This window comes from Carcharodon carcharias (assembly GCF_017639515.1).
Source record: "Carcharodon carcharias isolate sCarCar2 chromosome 24 unlocalized genomic scaffold, sCarCar2.pri SUPER_24_unloc_2, whole genome shotgun sequence".
Taxonomy (NCBI): Eukaryota; Metazoa; Chordata; class Chondrichthyes; order Lamniformes; family Lamnidae; genus Carcharodon; species Carcharodon carcharias.
The window spans coordinates 580,880-601,769 of NW_024470595.1; the positions used below are offsets into that span (position 1 = coordinate 580,880).

The 20,890-nt window shown below is 44.5% G+C and overlaps 1 protein-coding gene across 2 annotated transcripts; it reads right to left on the reverse strand.

Moving 5' to 3' along the window:
• Window positions 1-2,068: 2,068 nt before the first annotated feature.
• LOC121273518 (beta-1,3-galactosyl-O-glycosyl-glycoprotein beta-1,6-N-acetylglucosaminyltransferase 3-like) lies at window positions 2,069-18,841 on the reverse strand. Of its 2 annotated transcripts, none has more exons than XM_041180688.1 (3): window positions 18,758-18,841; window positions 4,566-5,869; window positions 2,069-3,143 (listed from the first exon to the last, which is right to left on the reverse strand). In XM_041180688.1, exons 2-3 carry the CDS (start codon window positions 5,331-5,333, stop codon window positions 2,619-2,621), a joined length of 1,293 nt encoding a protein of 430 aa, XP_041036622.1. In that variant the 5' UTR covers window positions 5,334-5,869; window positions 18,758-18,841; the 3' UTR covers window positions 2,069-2,618. The 2 variants fall into 2 exon arrangements, with proteins under 2 accessions (XP_041036622.1, XP_041036621.1); XM_041180687.1 differs by lacking the exon at window positions 18,758-18,841 and adding an exon at window positions 17,603-17,756.
• Window positions 18,842-20,890: the final 2,049 nt, after the last annotated feature.

Below are 20,890 nucleotides of genomic sequence, written 5' to 3' on the forward strand. Positions count from 1 at the left end.
AATTCGGAGATGAACTGGAGAACACAATATTAATTCAAGTTAATTGTCAATTTTTTTTTTATCACAGGAGGGCTGAAGGGGCACCAGGAACCAAACTAAATTGCATTCCATGTTCCACACTCCACAAGAGACAGAAACTACACCTTGGCCCAGATATTCTGGTCTCCGGATGGACATTTCTCAGAGGTACCCCAAGAAGAAGCACTAAAAGACCCATTGGAAGTCCCAATACAAGGATGGGGATGACCCAGGAAGTTTCAACTACTCATGGGAAACACCACTCCATCCGGGGCTCTATGAAAACGTCTCCAAGCCTGAGTTAATTTCGGAGACTTCAGAGAGATCCAGATAACTCTTGGTAACTACACAGCTGAGCCCCGAATCCCCAACTGGCATTCCCGACTACCTCCTGGCCGCCACTCTGACTCGCTCCTGACTCTCCGAATTTCCGACTCTTGGACCCACATCTGACCCTCCGCCATCCCCCGGCACTCCTGGTAACTGAGAAGGTGCACAAGTATCAGAAAATTGCCATTTAACAAGAAAGCATTGAAGCACCTGCGCTTTTTAACGGAACTAAAACCGTTGTAACCCTCATCAAGAACATCCTGGAGTTGCCATTGAGCAGGAACTGAACTGAACGAATCATATAAATACCGCTGCCGCAGGAGAAAGTCTGGGAAATCTGCGGCAATTGATTCACCTCCTGAATCCCCAAAGCCTGCCTACCAAATACACACCAGGCATCTGATGGGATTCACTTCTCTTTCCAGAAAGTTTAAAGCTCGAAGAAACACCCAAGAAACTCGATCCCTGCCAAGACAAAGCAGGCCAGTTGATAGGCACCACATCGCGCGCCTGAACCATCGCGCACAATGGAAGAAATGAATTCTATCTGCAAAATGCTCTGCAGCGACTCACCTTCGGTTGAATATTCCAAACCGCCACCCATGACATTAAGAAAATCCAAAGATAGAAGACCCTTAATAAACCACCACCTGGAGGACACCCTTCAAGCCACGGAACATTCTGACTGGAAATTTCACTCCTTCGGCCAAACATCTCTGAACTCTCTCTCTAACCGCACTGTGGATGGCTGTAAACTGTATGGACTGCATGTGTTAGGGAGACAGATTAGCACCACTTTCTCAAGGGCCATCTGGAATTTATAATAAATTCCGGCCTGGCCCACGACGCTCATATCCAAAGAAACAAGCAACACATATTAGAAGGAACGCCTTGCTGAAAGCAATGTTGGAGGCAAGAGTCACAAAATAATTAATCAAAGAAATAACTAAAACTAAAATGAACCATGAAAAATAAAGCGATGGGACGGTGCTAACAATCTAACATTTTTTTTTTTGCAGACAGCAGGCTACACAACGGAAATAATGCCTTGTTTCTGGGCGGTAAAAATCACTGGCTTTTGAATGTATGAAGCTGTGCGCCGAAAACCCAGAGCAGCACGTGATTCTCTTCCGGTGCTCGATCGATTCACCACAAATTTGTTTGATCCTCATTTTCACGCTGGTTATGCTATATTCATGCAGGTGCAGAATAAATTTGTATTTATCTCCATGCAACACAATTCACACTCGACACAAATGATCATAATCGTAATCAAAATATTTCCGACGGCTGCGGCATTAAATTACAACAGTCTATATAAATTGTTGTTACGTGCAGGTGTGTGAGCAAAATGTCGTCAGCATTTTTGTGAAAGTTGATTCCCATCAGAAGAGAGGAAGAGATGAAATAAATGATTGAGTCGTGACTTGTCGATAGAATAAAGACCCCAAAGCCGAAAATTCATGTTATATTGTGAGATAATTACAGTTAATTCCCATATCAAAATGAGTTTACGCATGTATAATAGAAAATCCGTAATTCAAAAAGCAATGAAAAATGACGAGCATTGGAAGCAATGCATCAAATATATTTAAATATAAAGAGAGCGTGAATGGTATGAGAGCCCAATGATAAAATATGTACCATTGTATTATCACTGAGAACATCAACGAAGAAGATTATTTTTATACCTAACGCTTTGATAAAAATAGTCGAATGATTTCGTATATTAAAGTGTATTTAGTTCCAGACATGCGGACAAAACAACCTCTCTGATATATATGCCACAACAGCTTTGGATTGCTTTGATGTACAAGATAGGAATATCTGGTACTGTAACTGTGAATAATATAATTCAATTGAAGGATTCAGTTCCTGGGAATTCTCCAGTTTGAGTGAATGACACTTCCACTGCTACAGCCCTAATGATGAGAAATCTCCAGCTTTCATTATTGTTTCACGGAGTGTGGACATCGCCAGCTAGGTCAGCATTTATTGCCGAACTCTAATTGTCCTTGACGAGGTGATGGTGAGCCGCCTTCTTGATCCGCTGCAGACCACATGGTTTATGTATAACCACCGCGCTAATAGGAATTGAGTTCCAAGATTTTGACCCAGGTTTACTTAATAATAGGTCTTGTTACTTTTTTCAGTTCATATCTGACATCGTCCTGCATTATTATTCAGCAGATTGCCTCAGTCCTAAATTGTGATTTATTCTATGTTACAACCCTGCATTCTTCGTTAAGTTCATTTACACCCATTCATTCTTAAGACCGTGTTTCATTAAACGCTTTGTATCGGAGATATTCCTCGAAGCATTGCACAGCTGTGTTGTCCACTTGCGGATCAAACTTGTTCGCGAACAGACTTTCCTGTTGGAGGATCCAGGGTAGATCTCCAGACCCATAAACACAAATTAGATGGTGGTACCTTCCTGTGCAAGGTGGATATGTGGCTCCCTTCGCTACATCACCAGCCTCAAAAGACCACTTCACTGCTCGGGTAACAGCTGGGTCACTCTTGTGGTGTCCTGGAGTGTACGGTATGGAGCCGGGTATCTCAGGCATCCTCATTAAGGTTGCCCAGATGTGTTCGTCGGGGCTGTAGGTGTCCTCGGACCACTTGAAAAACGCTTGGATTTCCGGGTTCGCAAACAAAGTCCTCACAAATTCTCTGGTGACAAGAATGTAGGCACCCCCCACATACATGGGACTGCTTATGGGTGGGGGACTCTTCTTTTGCTGAGTTCTGACGACACCGTTACGGATTTCATAATGAAATTCCCATCTTCTCTGAAAATCAACACAAAGAGAAACTTTTCTTATTTTCCAATTTACTCTTCATTTTCCAACCACATCGGAAATAACAGCAGCAACTATAAACGTTCATTGTCTCAATTACTTTATATTTCATCTACTTTTTTCTGTATATGAAACATGCATAGGTCATGTTGATAGCGAGTGATTGAAAAGTGGAAGTATAGGAGAAACAATAAGGCGGTGGCACAGTGCACTGTTGGTAATGGGCTATTGGAGAGGAATGATGCGGAGGTGTCACCAGGGAAGCTCAGGAATGTGAAATAAACGAAGGAAATTAGACGGCAATTGGAAGGCAAGCGTTTATTTTTTTTAAAAAAGAAGGGATAACAGTAACTATCAACTTGCCAGGCCTTCAGAGGCCTGGAAATAGCTAAAAGAACATCGCTTTTGCTTATGTCCAAACCAGCGGCCACCATTTGTGAGCAATGATGTGGTCTGTTTCCATGTTCGATCAGGCCAATGCAGTGAAAGTAAAGCAAGAGCACATGCAGCAGATAGTTTCAGAAACCGTGTGCTGCACCTGACAAAGAGAGAAAATACTGTGCTACAGGCCAGCTAGACTACATTGGTTGATGCGAAAATGCTGGGACCCATTATGAAGGAAGTCTTAACAATTCTCTGGAAAAAACAGAGTATGATTAGAAAAAATCACCCTGGTTATACTAAAGGGAAATCGTGGTTGACAATTTGAGATGAGTTTTTTGAAGATGCACCGAGTCGGGTAGGTAAAGGGGAACCAGTGGGTGTAATACACATGGATTTCGAAAAAGCTTTTAATATGGCGCCGAAACAAGGGGTACTGTCCCAGTATAAGGACCCAATCATTTTGGACTGTGATGAGGAGAAATATCTTCACTCAAACTCTTGTGAATCTTTGGAATTCTTTACTACTGAGGGCTGTGAATGAATCATCGTTGAATACATTTAAGGCAATGATAGATATATTTCTGGATTCTCCGGGAATTACGGGAGATGGACAGCGGGAGAGAGAATGGATTTTAATTCTAAGATTAGCTATGATCATATTTAATTGTTAAAGAAAATCCATGGGCTACATGGTCTTCTACTCCGCCCTTTAATTATGTTCTTGTGTCATTGCAACCCGCCGATTAGCACGTTTCAAACATCCAATATGTCAAACATGTCTTGCACTCTTGTTCCTTATATTAAACTGCTTCCACAGTTTCCAGGGTGGTCCTTTCCAGATTTGAACAAATGCCTGTGCTCAAAAAAGCAACGTTATTTTGGAGAAAACGGTTAGTCTCCAATCAAACACTGCCATTGTAACCGAGAATGAGGGAGAGAGAGAGGGCGAGGGGGATTGATTGTGGGTTGGGTGGTTAGAAGGAAAACTAGGACACTGGATGGTTGTATGACATGAGCTGATCCATTTACCTTTTTGTAGTTTGGCGGGGCTACTGAGTCCATAATATTTGAGTCGCTCATGGCCATAAGACTGTTGACTATCTCCCAATTGGTTTTCGTTGGAAAGTCTTGTCCGCAAACATTTATGAGGTATTTCCACGGGACAGGGCTGTGCAGCAGCTCTTCCATACAGTTCAGGTCAGCCTGAACTCTGGACCATGAGGCGTATGTCACCGATTCTAACTTTCCTGCAATGAAAACATTACTGAAACAGGAAGCGATGGCCTGGACAGCCGAGTGAAATTGATTTGGAGACTTCCTGTCCACGTGGACACAGTACACGTTCTGTGGAGCATAAATGCTTCTTAGGAGCCTCTCGAACATCTCAATGTTGCTATGGATCACCATGGAATAGGCCAGGGGGTAATCGCGTTCCTCTGTACTTAACGGGAAACTGATGTATTTGCGGATTTTAACAAAATTGTTGCAGTCTTGCGTCATTGCTAAATAATCCATTTCATTTACGGCTTTATGCTTGTTTGCGATAGTGTTGGAGTTTAAAACAGCCTCTTCAATAGCTTCAGGGTCACCACTAATTATCTTCCAACAACTCGAGTTCTTTTCTGCCAGATCCAAGGATGCATATCCAACATCGTAACCTGATTTTTGTTCCACTGGTTTCCAATAATTTGTGAATGAATTTCCTCGCCAATGAAAAGCACCACAAAGAAAAGTCGCTAAGAGACCGCTCAGGATATATTTCCGGTGTAGTGGCCAGCAAACAGGCTGATCCAACATTCTTGTTGTTCTTCCACAGGTATTTTGAAGACAATTACCAAACCGGATTACCAGATATACTTGATATTTAGATGTACAATCAGCAATTTTTTTTTCCCTTGAAAAACGGCTATTCAGCAATTTGAGTAAATTGTGCGCCGACACTAATGAATTGAAAAGTGATGTTCCGGTCTGCAATCAGGAGCTGCTCATTCATCGGGATTCAACCGACCACCCGCGCCGACAGGTCCCGCCTGATCTTTGTGTCTGGTCTAGTGAGCCTTTGTATTTGGTTAGACACTCTCTCACACCCTCAGTTTCTCTGCTTTTTGAATTTCTGGTTTGTTCAATATCTCAGTTCCTTATCACAGAGATTCGATCCTTCATTCGTAAAAATCCGGGTAACAATTGGTTTCTCCCTCTTGTGACTGGTGTCAATAAGTGTACACTTCCAAAATTCTCTATTTCCTGTTCTGCATCTCAGGCCTTTCCTTCAAACATTTCTTAGAGAAACAGCAGGAATCTCAGGGTATTTGCAAATAGAGTCCAGTTCCTATCTAATAAATGGGACAAAAGTGACAATAGTTTAATAAAGTCAAGAATCATGTAATTTAATGTCAAATATGTTAGATGTAATATCGGAATAATTGCATTCATATAGCGTGGATGCGGCTTTTGCGCATCCCAAAACTGTTTTAAAGCTAATTAAGCATTTCTGTAATTTCGCCTGTGTTATACAGCGGTACTCAGTGCGTCCCCAGGGCTGCGCCAGGCACCTCTGTAACGCACTAACGGCAGTGCAGCTCAACTCATTTTCCACCGTCCTAGACTGCAGTACGGCCTCAGCACACATCTACACAGTGAAGCACTCCCTCAGTGCTGCCCTTCTGATTGTGAGGAAGTGTTTCAGTCCTGCCAGCCAACAGGTCTGCTCTTCATCAGTACTGCCTCTCCGATGTTGTTACTTTCGCTCCAGGATAACATGCTTACTGCCCGCCACTGCCGCAACTCTGACTCTGTCAACAGCTCTTTGATAGAGCCCCTTTCCAACAGTGCAGCAGTCCTTCTGTCCTGCACCTCTGTTCGTACAGTTGTATCTCTACGTCATAACAACGTCCCCTCTACACTGGCTGTCTGAAAGGATTGAACTTACTCAGTAACGACGCTCTAATAGTTCCACAGTCCATCACTACTGCCCCTCGGTCATTAGTCCTGCCCCTGAAGAAATCTTGGGATATGTTGATGGTGTTGGATTGGCATATAGTGTCCTTGTGTAGTTTTAAAAAGGCTTTGTTACAGTGTCATGTATTCAAACGAATTGCATAAGTAAAGCCATGGGATTAAGGCAGTGATGAAAACAAAAATGGTTAATGGACAGAAGATACAGAGCGGTGATGACAAGCCTTTTTATGTTGGTGGTAAATATAGAGTGTTTTTTTTTCCAGGTACCGATAATAGAGTCTTTGACTTTTTAAATAGGTATTGATTACCAGGCGAATGTCTCTAGAGCATAAATTAAACGGTTGCAGATAACACAGCATTCTGAAATGGAGTAAGCAATAAGGCGGTTAACAATAAACTTCAGTAGGATATAAACAGAGAGGTGAAATGGGCAGAAACATGGCAGATAAAATTTATCAGAGCAAAGTCTGAAATGATGCATGTTGTGGGGAAGAAGAGGAGTTAAAATCAATGGTGCGAATGTGCTGGAGTAGAGAGACCTGGTCTCATCGATGTACTGATCTTTGAAGCTGATCTTTCAAAGTTCAACAAATAGACAACATCCTCGCTTTGTTTTGGATGATTAAGTTATGCAAAGAACAAAGCTTTCCAAAAGCTTCATCAGCCATTATTTTGGACTCAGTTGGGTGATGACATTTCAGAAAGGATACCAGGATCTTGAAGAGGCTGTGCAAATAATTTAATACAATGGTGCTGGGAATGTGTGACACCTGTTTTGTGGAGGAGCTGGAGACCTGTGGCTGTTTTCCTTAGAGCAGAGAACGTGAGGGTGCGATCTGAGAAAAGTGTCAAATCCACGAACAACTCTGATAATATAAACATGAAAATAATTGGAATGTCAGATGGATTGGTAGCCGAACAACACAAACTGAAAATGGTTAGTGCAGCAAACAGGCAGCAAGCAGAAACATGTTTTAAATAGTGAGATGCTGTTATCTTGATCACAGTAATGTCCAAAAGAGAAAAGGATAAATATTTGAAGGGATTAGTTTTCCCTGGCCTTGGGGTCACAGCGGACGATGGATCTAATTATAAGGTCTGCTAAAGAGCCATTGGAAGTAAGATGAGATACCTGCACGCCTTCTTGTTATCTCGTTCTATAATGTTATGATTCTAGAGTGAATTCACCAGCAAATGCATAGCTGATAGACCCGTTTAGCTATCTAGCTAAGTCCTTGGTTGGAGGGATTGTCCAATGAAGGAAGATTAAGCAGTCTGTGCCTTCATTCCCTGGAGGTTTGAACAATAATGCATGATCTCGTTCAAATTAGCAAAATTCTTTAAGGGCTGATGTAGGCTTGTGATTCTTGTGAGTGGGGACGGGGTCCGGGGGGGCGGGGGTGGGTGTGGTGGCGGCGGTACTAGAAACAGGAGACAAAGTCTCAGTATAAGGGGATTTAGGACTGAGGTGAGGAGGAGTTTCTTCACTCAGCGGATGGTATATCCCTGGAATTCTATGACCCAGAGGGTTGTGGATGGTCAGCCATTGGGTACAAGACTGAGATGGATAGATTTCTGCATGCCAAAACATCAGGTGATACGGGAATAATGCAGCAAAAAACGTTGAAGGTGAAGATCAGCCATGATATCATTGAATGCAGAGCAGGCTCGAAGAGCTGAAAAACGCTGCATCACTTGAAAGAAGTGTTTGGGCCCTTGGATGTTGAGGAGAGAGGAGGAGAAGGGGCAGGTGCTACATCTTTTGCGGGGGCATGGCGTGGTGCCATTGGGGGGTTTGAGGAGTAGGGGGTGATGGAGGAGTGGACCAGAGTTTCCCCGAGGGAATGATCCCTATGGAATGCCGACAGTGGGGAGTGATGGGACGAGGTGTTTGGTGGTGGCATCATGCTGGAGTTGGCGGAAATGGCGGAGGATGATCCTTTGAATGCGGAGGCTGGTGGGGTGATAAGTGAGGACAAGAGGGACGCTATCATGTTTCTGGGAGGGAGGAGAAGGCATGAGGGTGGATGCGTGGTAGATGGGCCGGACACGGTCACCCAACCTCGGACGGCCCGCTTCTACCTCCTAACCAAAATCCACAAACAGAACTGTCCTGGTAGACCGATCATGTCAGCTTGCTCCTGCCCCACAGAACTCATTTCTTGCTATCTTCACTCCCTTCTCGCTCCCCTTGTCCAGTCCCTTCCCACCTACATCTGTGATTCCTCTGACACCTTACGTCACATCAACAATTTCCAGTTCCCTGGCCCCAACCACTTCCTCTTCACCATGGATATCCAATCACTCTACACCTCCAATCCCCACCAGAATGGTGTGAGGGCCCTTAGCTTCTTCCTCGAACAGAGGCCCGAACAATCCCCATCCACCACTACTCTCCTCCATCTGGCTGAACTTGTTCTCACACTGAACAAATTCTCCTTCAACTCCTCTCACTTCCTCCAAATAAAAGGTGTGGCTATGGGTACCCGCATGGGCCCCAACTATGCCTGTCTCTTTATGGGGTATGTGGAACGTTCCTTGTTCCAGTCTTACTCCGGCCCCCTTCCACAACTCTTTCTCCAGTACATCAATGATTACTTTAGTGCTGCTTCATGCTCTCGTCGGGACTTGGAAAAATATATTAATTTTGCTTCCAATCTCCACCCCTCCATCATTTTCACGTGGTCCATCTCTGACATTTCCCTTCCCTTCCTTAACCTCGCTGTCTCAATCTCTGGTGATAGACTGTCCACCAATATCCATTACAAGCCTACCGATTCCCACAGCTACCTTGACTACAGCTCCTCACACCCCGCTTCCTGCAAGGGCGCCATCCCATTCTCTCAGTTCCTTCGCCTCCGTCGCATCTGTTCCGATGATGCTACCTTCAAAAACAATTCCTCTGACATATCCTCCTTGTTCGTTAACGGAGGTTTTCCACCCATGTTCGTTGACAGGGCCCTCAAACGTGTCCGGCCCATCTCCCGCGCATCCACCCTCATGCCTTCTCCTCCCTCCCAGAAACATGATAGGGTCCCCCTTGTCCTCACTTATCACCCCACCAGCCTCCGCATTCAAAGGATCATCCTCCTCCATTTCCGCCAACTCCAGCATGATGCCACCACCAAACATATCTTTCCTTCACCCCCTCTGTCGGCATTGCATAGGGATCATTCACACCAAGACACCCTGGTCCACTCCTCCATCACTCCCTACTCCTCAACCCCCACATCTTGCACCACCCCTTGCCCACGCAAAAGATGTAACGCCTGCCCCTTCACTTCCTCTCTCCTCACTTTCCAAGGGCCCAAACATTCCTTTCAAGTGAAGCAGCATTTCACTTGCATTTCCCCCAACTTAGTCTACTGCATTTGTTGCTCCCATTGTGGTCTCCTCTACATTGGAGAGACCAAACATAAACTGGGCGACTGCTTTGCAGAACACCTGCGGTCTGTTGGCAAGAATGACCCTAACCTCCCTGTCGCTTGCCATCTGAACACTCCACCCTGCTCTCTTGCCCGCATGTCGATCCTTGGCTTGTTGCATTGTTCCAGAAAAGCCCAACGCAAAGTGGAGGAACAACATCTCATGTTCCGACTGGGCACTTTACAGCCTTCCAGATGAATATTGAGTTCAACAACTTTAGGTCTTGAACTCCCTCCCCCATCCCCATCCCCTTTCTGTTTCTTCCCCTTTCCTTTTGTTTTTTCCAATAAATTATATAGATTTTTCTTTTCCCACCTATTTCCATTATTTTTAAATATTTTTAAATCTTTTATGCTCCCCCCACCCCCACTAGAGCCACACCTTGAGTGCACTACCATCCATTCTTAATTAGCACATTCGTTTCGATCATATCACCAACTTCAACACCTATGTGTTCTTTTGTTCTGTTGTCTGTGACATCTTTTGATGATCTGCTTCTATCACTACTTGTTTGTCCCTACAACCACACCACCCCTCTCCACTTCTCTCCCCCCACCAAACTACCCCCCCCCCACCTCCCCACACCCCCCACCCCCCCGCCACACACACACACACACATTAAACCAGCTCATATTTCACCCCTTCCTTGGATTCAACTAGTTCTGTTGAAGGGTCATGAGGACTCGAAATGTCAACTCTTTTCTTCTCCGCCAATGCTGCCAGACCTGCTGAGTTTTTCCAGGTAATTCTGTTTTTGTTTTGGATTTCCAACATCAGCAGTTTTTTTGTTTTTATCGAAGAGTTGAATGGCTGACTCCTGCTCCTTGTGTTCTTAAATTCAACTCATTCATTACTTTGAAACTGAGAGAGGCGATGGGACCACATACTTTCAAGACAATGGCAAGAAGGTTCTTGTTTTGTCCCATGATATGATGTTTTTTGAGGACATAATGTTTTAACTGAACTTTCTGGTATGTCACAGTTTAGACCATAAACTGAAATACATATTTATCAAACAGCAATGAATAATAATGTCAGGGCCTGCCATTACTTCTGCCTTCTGAGAATTTGTAAATAAGAGCCACACAACACATGTTATCACTGCTGAGTGCCTGCACCGAGTGTGATATTGACACTCGCCATCTTAAATAGTGCTCTTAATTTTTCTGATGGTTTCAGGAGAACAGCAAATATCGAACAATTTAGCCTAAATTGTCCTTTGAGAAATTTCTTCACTTTAATCAGAACAAAATAAATGTAAGTATATTTACAAATGAAATAGAGCTGCTGATAGAGCTCATGAAAGGTTCCCAAAATGCTAATTTCTGAATTGAAATGTCTAGGACCAGCGGCATCCCCTTCACATTAAATCTCTTCCACACTTTCATTTTACCTGCCTCTCCACTCCACTCCTCTGGCGCTTCCTTGGAACAAGTTAATAAATTCCTAAATCGTTGGAGAGCTGTGACACCTTTCCCATCCTATGGTTCACACTATGCGTCCAGTTGTGGGAAAATCTGTAAAGTCATACCGCTCAGAATACAATCAAGAAAACTAGGCGCTAAAAATTTTATCAACAGCCTCCAGCCATTTTTCTGGCCGTTCTCATAATTCTCCATGTAACCAGCAGGTTCTCTTCCCTCATTTGAACCGGACATATATACTCATCGAACGTTGTCTTAAATTCAACAGAATTTTCAATGTTAACATAATCAGGGAAATAAATGTCAAATTGACTTTCTTTGTCTTGAGTGGAAAGAACCCCAATCTCTATCTATTTCCGAAATAAAAGAAAAAAATACAATGGATGATGTGAATCTGAAATTTAAACGGAACGTGCTGGGCATGCTTAGCAGCTCTGACACTATATCTGACCCAAAAGGTTAACTCTGCCTTTCCACGCAGATGCAGCCCAAACCGTCTTCACATTGACCCAGCCCCACACCCCACTAACCCAGCCCCACACCTACTCCCCACTGGCCTAGCCTCACACCTCACTGACGCAACCACCACTACCCACATCCCATTGGCCCAGCCCCACACCCCACTGACCCAGCCATACAACACAAAAGCCCAGCCCCACACCCACACCCCACTGACCCAAACCCACATTTCATTGACACAGCTTCACACCCACTCCCCACCATCGCAGCCTCACACCACAATGACCCAGCACCGACCCCACACCCAACTGACGCAGCCTCACGCCGCATTGTCCTTACCCACCCTTTACCGACATCCCACTGACCCAGCCCCACATACCACCGACCCAGCCCCGCGTCCTTACCCCACAGACACAGCACCACCCCCAGCACCCAACTGATGCAGCCTCATGCTGCACTGACCTAACCCTCCTCTTACCCACATCCCACTGACCCAGTCCCACATACCACTGACCTAGCCCCGCATCCACACCCCACTGACCAAGCCCCGCATCCACACCCCACTGATGCAGCCCTATATTCCATTGACCCAGCCTCACACCCACTCCCCACCTACACAGCCTCAAACCCCTCTGACCCAACCTCCCCTACCCTCAGGCCACTGACACAACCCCACATCCCATTGACCAAGAACCACACCCCACTGACCCATACCCACACCCCACTGACCCAGGCCCACACACCTCTGACCCAGACCCACACCCTACTGACTCAGGCCCACAAATCAATGAAACAACCCCACACCCCACGGACCGAGACTCACACCCCACTGACCCAGACACACACCAAACTGACGCACCCCACACTGACACAGCACCAATGTCATTGACCTAGCTCCATGTCCAGTGGCCTTAAGACCATAAGCCATAAGAAATAGGAGCTGAAATTAGGCCATTCAGCCCATCGAGTCTGCTCCAACATTCAATCATAGCTGATAAGTATCTCAACCCCATTCTCCCGCCCTCTCCCCGTAACTTTTGATCCCCTTAACAATCAAGAACCTATCTATCTCAGTCTTAACTACATTCAATGACCTGGCCTCCACAGCCTTCTGAGGCAATGAATTCCATAGATCGACCACTCTCTGGCTAAAGAAGTTTATCATCTTCTCTGTTCTAAGAGGTCTTCCCTTTACTCTGAGGCTATGCCCTTGGGTCCTAGTCTCTCCTACTAATGGAAACATCTTCCCCACGTCTACTCTATCCAGACTTTTCAGTATTCAGTAAATTTCAATCAGATCCCCCCTCATCCTTCTAAACTCCATTGAGTATAGACCCAGAATCCTCAAATGTTCCTCATATGTTAAGCCTTTCATTCCTGGGATCATTCCTGTGAACCTCCTCTGGACCCTCTCCGGGTCCAGCACATCCTTCCTGAGATACGGGGCCCAAAATTGCTTGCAATGTTCTAAATGGGGTCTGACCAGAGCCTTATAAAGCCTCAGCAGCACATCCCTGCTTTTATATCCAGTCCCATCGAAATAAATGCCAACATTGCATTTGCCTTCCTAACTACCGACTCAACTTGCAAGTTAACCTTAAGAGATTCCTGGACTAGGACTTCCAATTCCCTTTGCAGCCCAGATTCCTGAATTATCTCCCCATTTAGAAAATAGTCTATCCACCTTTCTTCCTACTAACGTGCATGACCTCACACTTCCCCACGTTGTATTCCATCTGCCACTTCTTTGCCCATTCTCCTAACCTGTCCAAATCCTTCTGCAGCCTCCCTGCCTCCTCAATACTACCTGTCCCTCCAACTATGTTTGTATCATCTGCAAACTTAGCCAGGATGCTCTCAGTTCCTTCACCTAGATCATTAATGTATAAAGTGAAAAGTTGTGGTCCCAACACTGACCCGTGCGTAACTCCATTAGCCACCTGGCGCCATCCTGAGATGGATCACCTTATCCCCACTTTCTGCCTCCTGTGAGACAGCCAGTCTTCTATTCATGCTAGTATCTTGCCTCTAACACGATGGGCTCTTATCTTACTGAGCAGCCTCCTGTGCAGCATCTTGTCAAAGGCCTTCTGGAAGTCCAAGTAGATAACATCCATTGGCTTTCCTTTTTCTAACCTAGTCATTAACTCCCCAAAGAATTCTAACAGATTTGTCAAGCATGACCTTCCCTTGATGAAACCATGCTGACTTTGCCCAATTTTACCATGCACTTCCGTGTATTCTGAAATCTCATCCTTAATAATGGACTCTAAAATCTCACCAACGACTGAGGTCAGGCTAATCGGCCTTAAATTTCCCATCTTTTGCCTCACTCCCCTCTTAAACAGTGGGGTTACATTAGCGATTTTCCAGTCCTCTGGGTCCCTCCCTGACTCCAGTGATTCCTGAAAGATCACCACTAACGCCCCCAATATCTCTTCAGCTATCTCCTTCAGAACTCTGCGGTGTAATCCATCTGGTCCAGATGATTTATCCACCTTCAGACCTTTCAGTTTTCCTAGCATCTTCTCCTTGTTAATGGCTGCTACACTCACCTCTGCCCCCTGACTCTCTTGAACTTTGGGAATAAAACTCATGTCTTCCTCTGTGAAGACTGATGCAAAGTACCTATTCAGTTCCTCTGCCATTTCTTTTTTCCCCACTACTACTTCCCAGCTTCATTGTCCAGTGGCCCAATGTCCATTTTTGCCTCTCTCTTACCCTTTATATATCTAAAAAAAAGCTCTTGCAATCTTCTTTTATATTACTGGCTAGTTTACCCTCATATTTAATCTTCTCCTACCCTATTTATTTTTTTGTTGTCCTCTGTTGGACTTTGTAGGCCTCCCAATCCCCTGGTTTCCCACTGATCTTCGCCGCATTGTGTGCTTTCTCTTCAGCTTTTATGCTGTCTCTGACTTCCCTTGTCAACCATGGTTGCCTCGTCCTCCTTTTAGTATGTTCTTTTTCCTAGGGATGAATTTTTGCTGTGTCTCCCAAATTAATCCCAGAAACCCCTGCAATTTCTGTTCCACTGTCTTTCCTGCTAGGCACATCTCCTAGTCAATGCTGGCCAGCTTCTCCCTCATTCCTCTGTAGTTGCCTTTATTCAACTGTAATACTGTTACATCTGCTTCCAGGGCCTCTGGCCCAACCACACACCCCACTGATCTAACTCCACTCTTTATTGAAAAATTCGCAAATCCCAGCACCCTACTGGCCCAGCTCTGCACCCATACACTTGACTGTCCCAGCCCTATACCCACATTCAGCTTAACCTCACACCCACTGAGTCCCTGATCTATCTTATACAAACACACCACATTGATCCAGCCCATCACCCTGGTGACACCCAATACTGCATTGACTCATCCTTAGAAATATACTCCACTAACCAACACTCACATCCCACTGGCCACCTGATAATTCCACATCGCACCCATTAGCCCACAACTAAAACACCACATCCACACAATAGCGACTCAACCCCACACGTAATTGCCCCTGCGCTACGAAGATGCCTTATTGATGCAACCTTACAGGAGCACTAAACTAAACAAGTTCCCCACACCATTTATCCAGTCAGCAAACCTATACGCCACTGTTTGAACTCCACAGCCAATTGAGAGAGCTTCATATTCACAAATGAAAGACCAAAGATTAATTACATGATCTAAGGAGGCAGTCAAACCCAACTCACCCAGACATGCATCGAGCATCATTTTCTCAGATTCACAACCATAAACCAATGACTCAAACTCCCACCCACACACACAGAACACTGGCACAGCCTCAGCATCCACATTCCACTTGTCGAGCCCCAAATATGAACTCTACTGGCCAAGCCCCTCAAATATAACCCACTGGCAAAGTGGCACATGGGCATCCCATTCACCCAGTCCTCCACTCAAAATTGCCATTCACTCAGCCACTTGCCCTTATTTTTGACTTGGTCCTCCAGACACAGATTCTTTACACTGCCCCAGACCCGCACCCCGCTGACCCAGGGGACACCAGTTGATTATGCACATTCCACCTACACAATGCCTGCCTGGGAAGCCTTTAACTCTGAGACTCTCTGATCTTCTGAAACCTCCCCACCCTGACCCTTCCACACTCCGTCGCTCACCAATCCACGCCCCACCCCATCCTCAGAACATACCCCTCACCCCCCGCCCCCAGCGCCCCTAACCGCCACAACCCACCTCCACTCGGACAGAGCACGGTGTACTTTATCTCTCTGCGTCTATAATATAGGTTCGTATCTGGCTGCATGAGGAAATATTTGATCCAAGTTATTGCAGCTTTTCTTTATAAATCTCCTTAGTAAAAAAGGTTTTGCTTACATGAATCAGGATTGCATTTTGATTCTTAGCTCGTTGCTTGCCATAAACCATGTTAATGATTAAAATATGTTCTGCTAGAGAGGGACAAAGTTCACTAACAATTTATGTTAAAACAGGGCGAGTAAAAATTGCATCAACCCGCCTGGAATTCGACAACGTAATACCCGACATGTGAAGGTCCACTGATAGCGCAGCTGGCTGTTCAGCTGGGTTACCGCGCTGAGAGTCTTCATTTAAAAAAAAAATCAAAGGCCAGCTGTTTATTCCCTCTTCAGTGATTTTAATCGGTACACACGCAAAACCTTGTGGATAATGTGGACCAGCTTGTACTGTGAGCTGTTCAGTCAGATAAAACTTGTTGAGGGTTATTTTTCCTAAATGGTAAAAAATGGTACTCAATGGGTGCAGTGTGAATAAGAGTATTGCGTTTGAAAGTGCTTATTTAGCATTTTTCCTGTTGTTCATTGCTGTAAGTTGAATTCACCTAAAAGCACTTAACTGAAAGCCATTGCTTGAGCACTCAGTGCTGATTTGGTGCAATTTCCTAAGAGCAGTGTTTGTGCACCATTTCACATGTTTCCGCTCAACATGCACAACGCTCTGGCTGTTACACAACAACCCATTACAAGATTTATCAGACAGTGAGAGGCAGGAAATGAAGTCTATAGGATGACACGTTACAGGTCGCATGGAAGTCGTCCGGGAGAGGAACATTGCCTGACACTTCGCACCACAGAAAATAGGAGGAGGGGTATAAGGCATTGGAGAGAGTGCAGAAGAGGTTTACAAGAATGATTCTGGGGTTGAGAAAATTAGCTAAAATTTGGAACTCTTTTCCTTGGAGAAAACAAGGCTGAGACAGGGGCCTGGACAGGGTAGAGAGGGAGAAACTGTTCCCAATGACAAAATGCTTGAGGACCAGAGACACAAGACTTAAGGTAATTAGTAAAAGAAGCAAAATGATATGAGAAAAATAAATTTATTCACATAGCGTGAGGTTGGACTCAGCAATGAACTGCCTGAGAATCTGTGGGTGGCAGCATCACCTCAGGTTTTCAAGAGGGAATTAGTGATTATTTGAAAAGAAACCATGTTCAACGTTGCAGAGAGAAAGCAGGCACGTAGTGAGCTGCTCATTCAGAGAGCCAGTGCAGACACGATAGGCTGAATGACCTCCTCTGTGCTGTAACCGTTCTATGATTCTTTGAAGAAGCCATTCGGCCCTTCCAGCCTTATCTGCTATTGAACCAGCTCATGGCTGGCCTTGCAGCTCAATGACACTTTTCGCACGCTCTCTCTCTATCCGTTGTTATCTTTAGTAGCTACAAACTTATCGATCACTGCCTTGAGCATACGTAATAACTGAGCCTCCACAGCATCTGGGGTAGAGAATTCCAAAGATTCCCCGCCCTCTGAACGAAGAAACTCCTCATTACAGTTGTAAATGTCCTACCTCTTAATCTGAGACTGCGTCCTCTGGTTCTAGAGCCCGAGAAAAGGCACTGTACCTGCATTGTCGCTGGGAAAATCCCTACAAAACACAGTGTGGGAGTATCTTTCTCATACCGACTGTAACAGTTTAAGGAGTGGGCAAAGAATGTGTGCCTTGCAAATGGCACCCACATCCCATAAGTGAAAATCAATGTGATTCTTTAAGTCGTGATAATATTCTTTTAAAGTCGTGTCGAAATCGGTATTATTGCAATGTTTGCTCCCAAGCAACTGGTCAGCGTTAAGAAACAGTATTACATGACAGTTGAGACATCATGAAATTTACTTAATGTGCACGAACAGCGAATTTAATTGGAAAATTAACTAGCCTCGTGTGACCATTCCTCGCGCTGGTTTCAGTTCCTTTACCGAGATGATATATTTTACCAAACAGTCTAAACAGACGTTGTGCTTTAATGCCCCCACCTCTTCCTCATATTGGTCAACTTCTTACTGTTTTTCTGCCTGAAACTACTGGGTCACATCACATTCTCTTGGGCAATGCTTGCATCATAAATCACACTTGCAAATGTCCCGTTTTCTTCGTGTAGCAACTAGAAATGTGTGCTTGAAAAGGGAAGATGATTTCATGTTTAGAACTGGCAGTAATATATGGAATACACGGGAATGATCCGCTATGGTAATATCGATACAGATGTTTGGAATCATAAATCACAAGCATTCCTCAAGAGATATTTAGTTGAACTGTTACATAGAAATTAAGGAACTCTCTGATCATTTCACATCTATTGGTCCTCAATCTGCATCAATATCGTATCTTGAATAAGAGGAACATTCTGCCAAGAACAATAGCTTGTATCTGGATAGCGTTTCCATTTGGCAGGTGATGCTGCGAGCCAAACACTCGGGTTTTCGACCAGAGTTGGCTCTGCTAACGATCGCTGATAGAAATTCGGAAATACAAACGCACTAATGCCTGAACTGTCGGTATATTTCTTTCATTAAATACCTTCATTAAGCTGAACGATAATATAATCACAATTGTGTCCATTTTTGATTTTTTTGTTTCACGTTGGCTTTGCAGTGGTCGACGATAAAACCGTGATTGGCTGCATCCGGCTATTTTTAGAAAAGTCAGTGCATTGTTGGGACTTACCTTGCGCAGTCACTCCTGATTCTCATCCGAAATTGTCAGAGCCAATATTAACTGTGTTGCACTGGTGGTGAAAACACTCCAGGAAATGTTCAGTTACACATCTACTCCAGGATGCCATGTACACACCCTCCCCACCTTGTTCTGTCATCAGAGTGGGTGTCTCCTACCTTGCGTGTGAATTGTATTGGCACATTACAGACGAACAGAATTTTGGGCTCAGTTCCAATTGTAACAGGAAGAAAGTTTGCATTTTTATCTGTGATTTGCATTGTTAAATCGTGGGGAATGGTAGCACAGTGGCAACGCTTTTGAGCTCTTAAGCCAGAGGTCAAGATAATGTTCTCGACAAACGAGTTCAAATCCCAAATGTACAGCAATATGGTTGACCCTTAACTACCTTCTGACATGCCCGAGGAAGCCATGCGTCAAATCATTGGAGAACAGCAAGGATAAAACCGAAGAAACCAGATGGAACCAACATAGACACCAGAGATGACAAGAACTAATCCTTCTCAACTGACCCAGCAAAATCCTTAACATAGAAACTTAGAAACTAGGAGCAAGAGTAGGCCATTCGGCCCTACGAGCCTGCTCCGCCATTCATTATGATCATGGCTGATCATCCAACTCAATAGCCTGCTCCCGCTTTCTCCCCATATCCTTTGATCCCTTTCGCCCTAAGAACTATATCTAACTCCTTCTCGAAAACATACACAGTTTTGGTCTCAACCACATTCTGTGGTAACGAATTCCACACGCTCGCCACTCTCTGGGTGAATAAATTTCTCCTCATCTCAGTCCTAAATGGTCTGCCCCATGTCCTCAGATTGTGACCACTGGTTCTTCACTCCCCCACCATCGGGATCATCCTTCCTGCATCTATTCTATCTAATCCTGTTAGAATTTTATAGGTTTCTATGAGATCCCCTTTTATTCTTCTGAGCTCCAGCAAATATAATCCTAATCGACTCAATCTCTCCTCATCGGCCCCAGATATTCCAGTCAGTGTGGACGCGGTGCGTATTGACAGGGATACGAAGATTTCTGTGACGCGACCGTTTTTGCGGTTTTGCAGCTCGGATTTCCGATCTCACCTGAAGTGTGGATGGGTCAGAGCAGCCTTTCAAGGGGAAGACCAATCAGGGCAAGAAGGCACTGATGGAGAGAGAACACATCCCCTTTTCAGGAGAATAGCTGCTGTTTTCAAATGGTAAGAGTTAAGGTCACCTGTTTTGAACAAACATGATTCAATACACAATAAAAAAGAGCTTGGAATGGGTTACATGTATTTGACACTCAGTTGTCAAACTGATGTGAGGTTTGCTAAAAACAATGAGTTATCGGGATCTGAACACATTGTCTTCAGGGATATTTGACACAGATTCAGTCAGAACCTTCAAAAGGAAATTGGGTTAATATATGAAGGAGAAAAATGTAATCCCATAGAGAAAGAGCAGGCAAGTGAGCAATCGAATAACATGAGCAAAGAGTTGTCACAGACACCATGGGCTAAATAGTTTTCTTTTGTGTTGCATCACTCTGTGATTCCCTGTGAATCAACAGGTCCTCCAGGCAATTCTTAGAAAGTCAGAAGCACGAGAGGTGTGTATTGGTTTCTAGCCAGGATCTTGGTTTTCAGAAGACTCAGAGCGTAATCTTACAATTTGTAACAATTTGAGAGGAAAGGGAAACACTTATGGACAGCAGTATTAATAAAGGGTTATCTGATAGCGCTGGAACAACAACAACAAACTTGCCTTTACATAATGCTTTTTACTTGTAAAACATCGCTTCAGGGCACTTCACAGGAGCATTATCAGACACAATGTGACACCGCGCCACATAAGGACATAGTGAGACAGGGAACTAAAAGTTAGATCAAAGAGGTAGGTTGTAGTGGAGGGGAGCATAGAAAAAATGCAGAAAGGGAGATGGGTTTGGAACATAAGCATGCTTGACTGAGCTATGTTACGATAGAATTCTTATATACAGAATTCAGCAACAGAAGGTGAACTAATAGAGAAGAATTTATATCGAACTCTCATGAGCCAGGTGGATAAATAGAGGTGCAGCCTAAGCAAGGCTTTTTGTAGCTGGAGAATGACGACTGCCTGCTTGTATTCAAATTCTCTG

Excerpts from the sequence above, each read along its gene's own strand:
- LOC121273518 (XM_041180688.1), bottom strand. The coding sequence starts at position 5,333 with ATGTTGGATCAGCCTGTTTGCTGGCCACTACACCGGAAATATATCCTG. Across the intron at positions 3,144-4,565 it reads CCCCGCCAAACTACAAAAAG|AGAAGATGGGAATTTCATTA; the intron begins GTAAATGGATCA and ends GTTGATTTTCAG.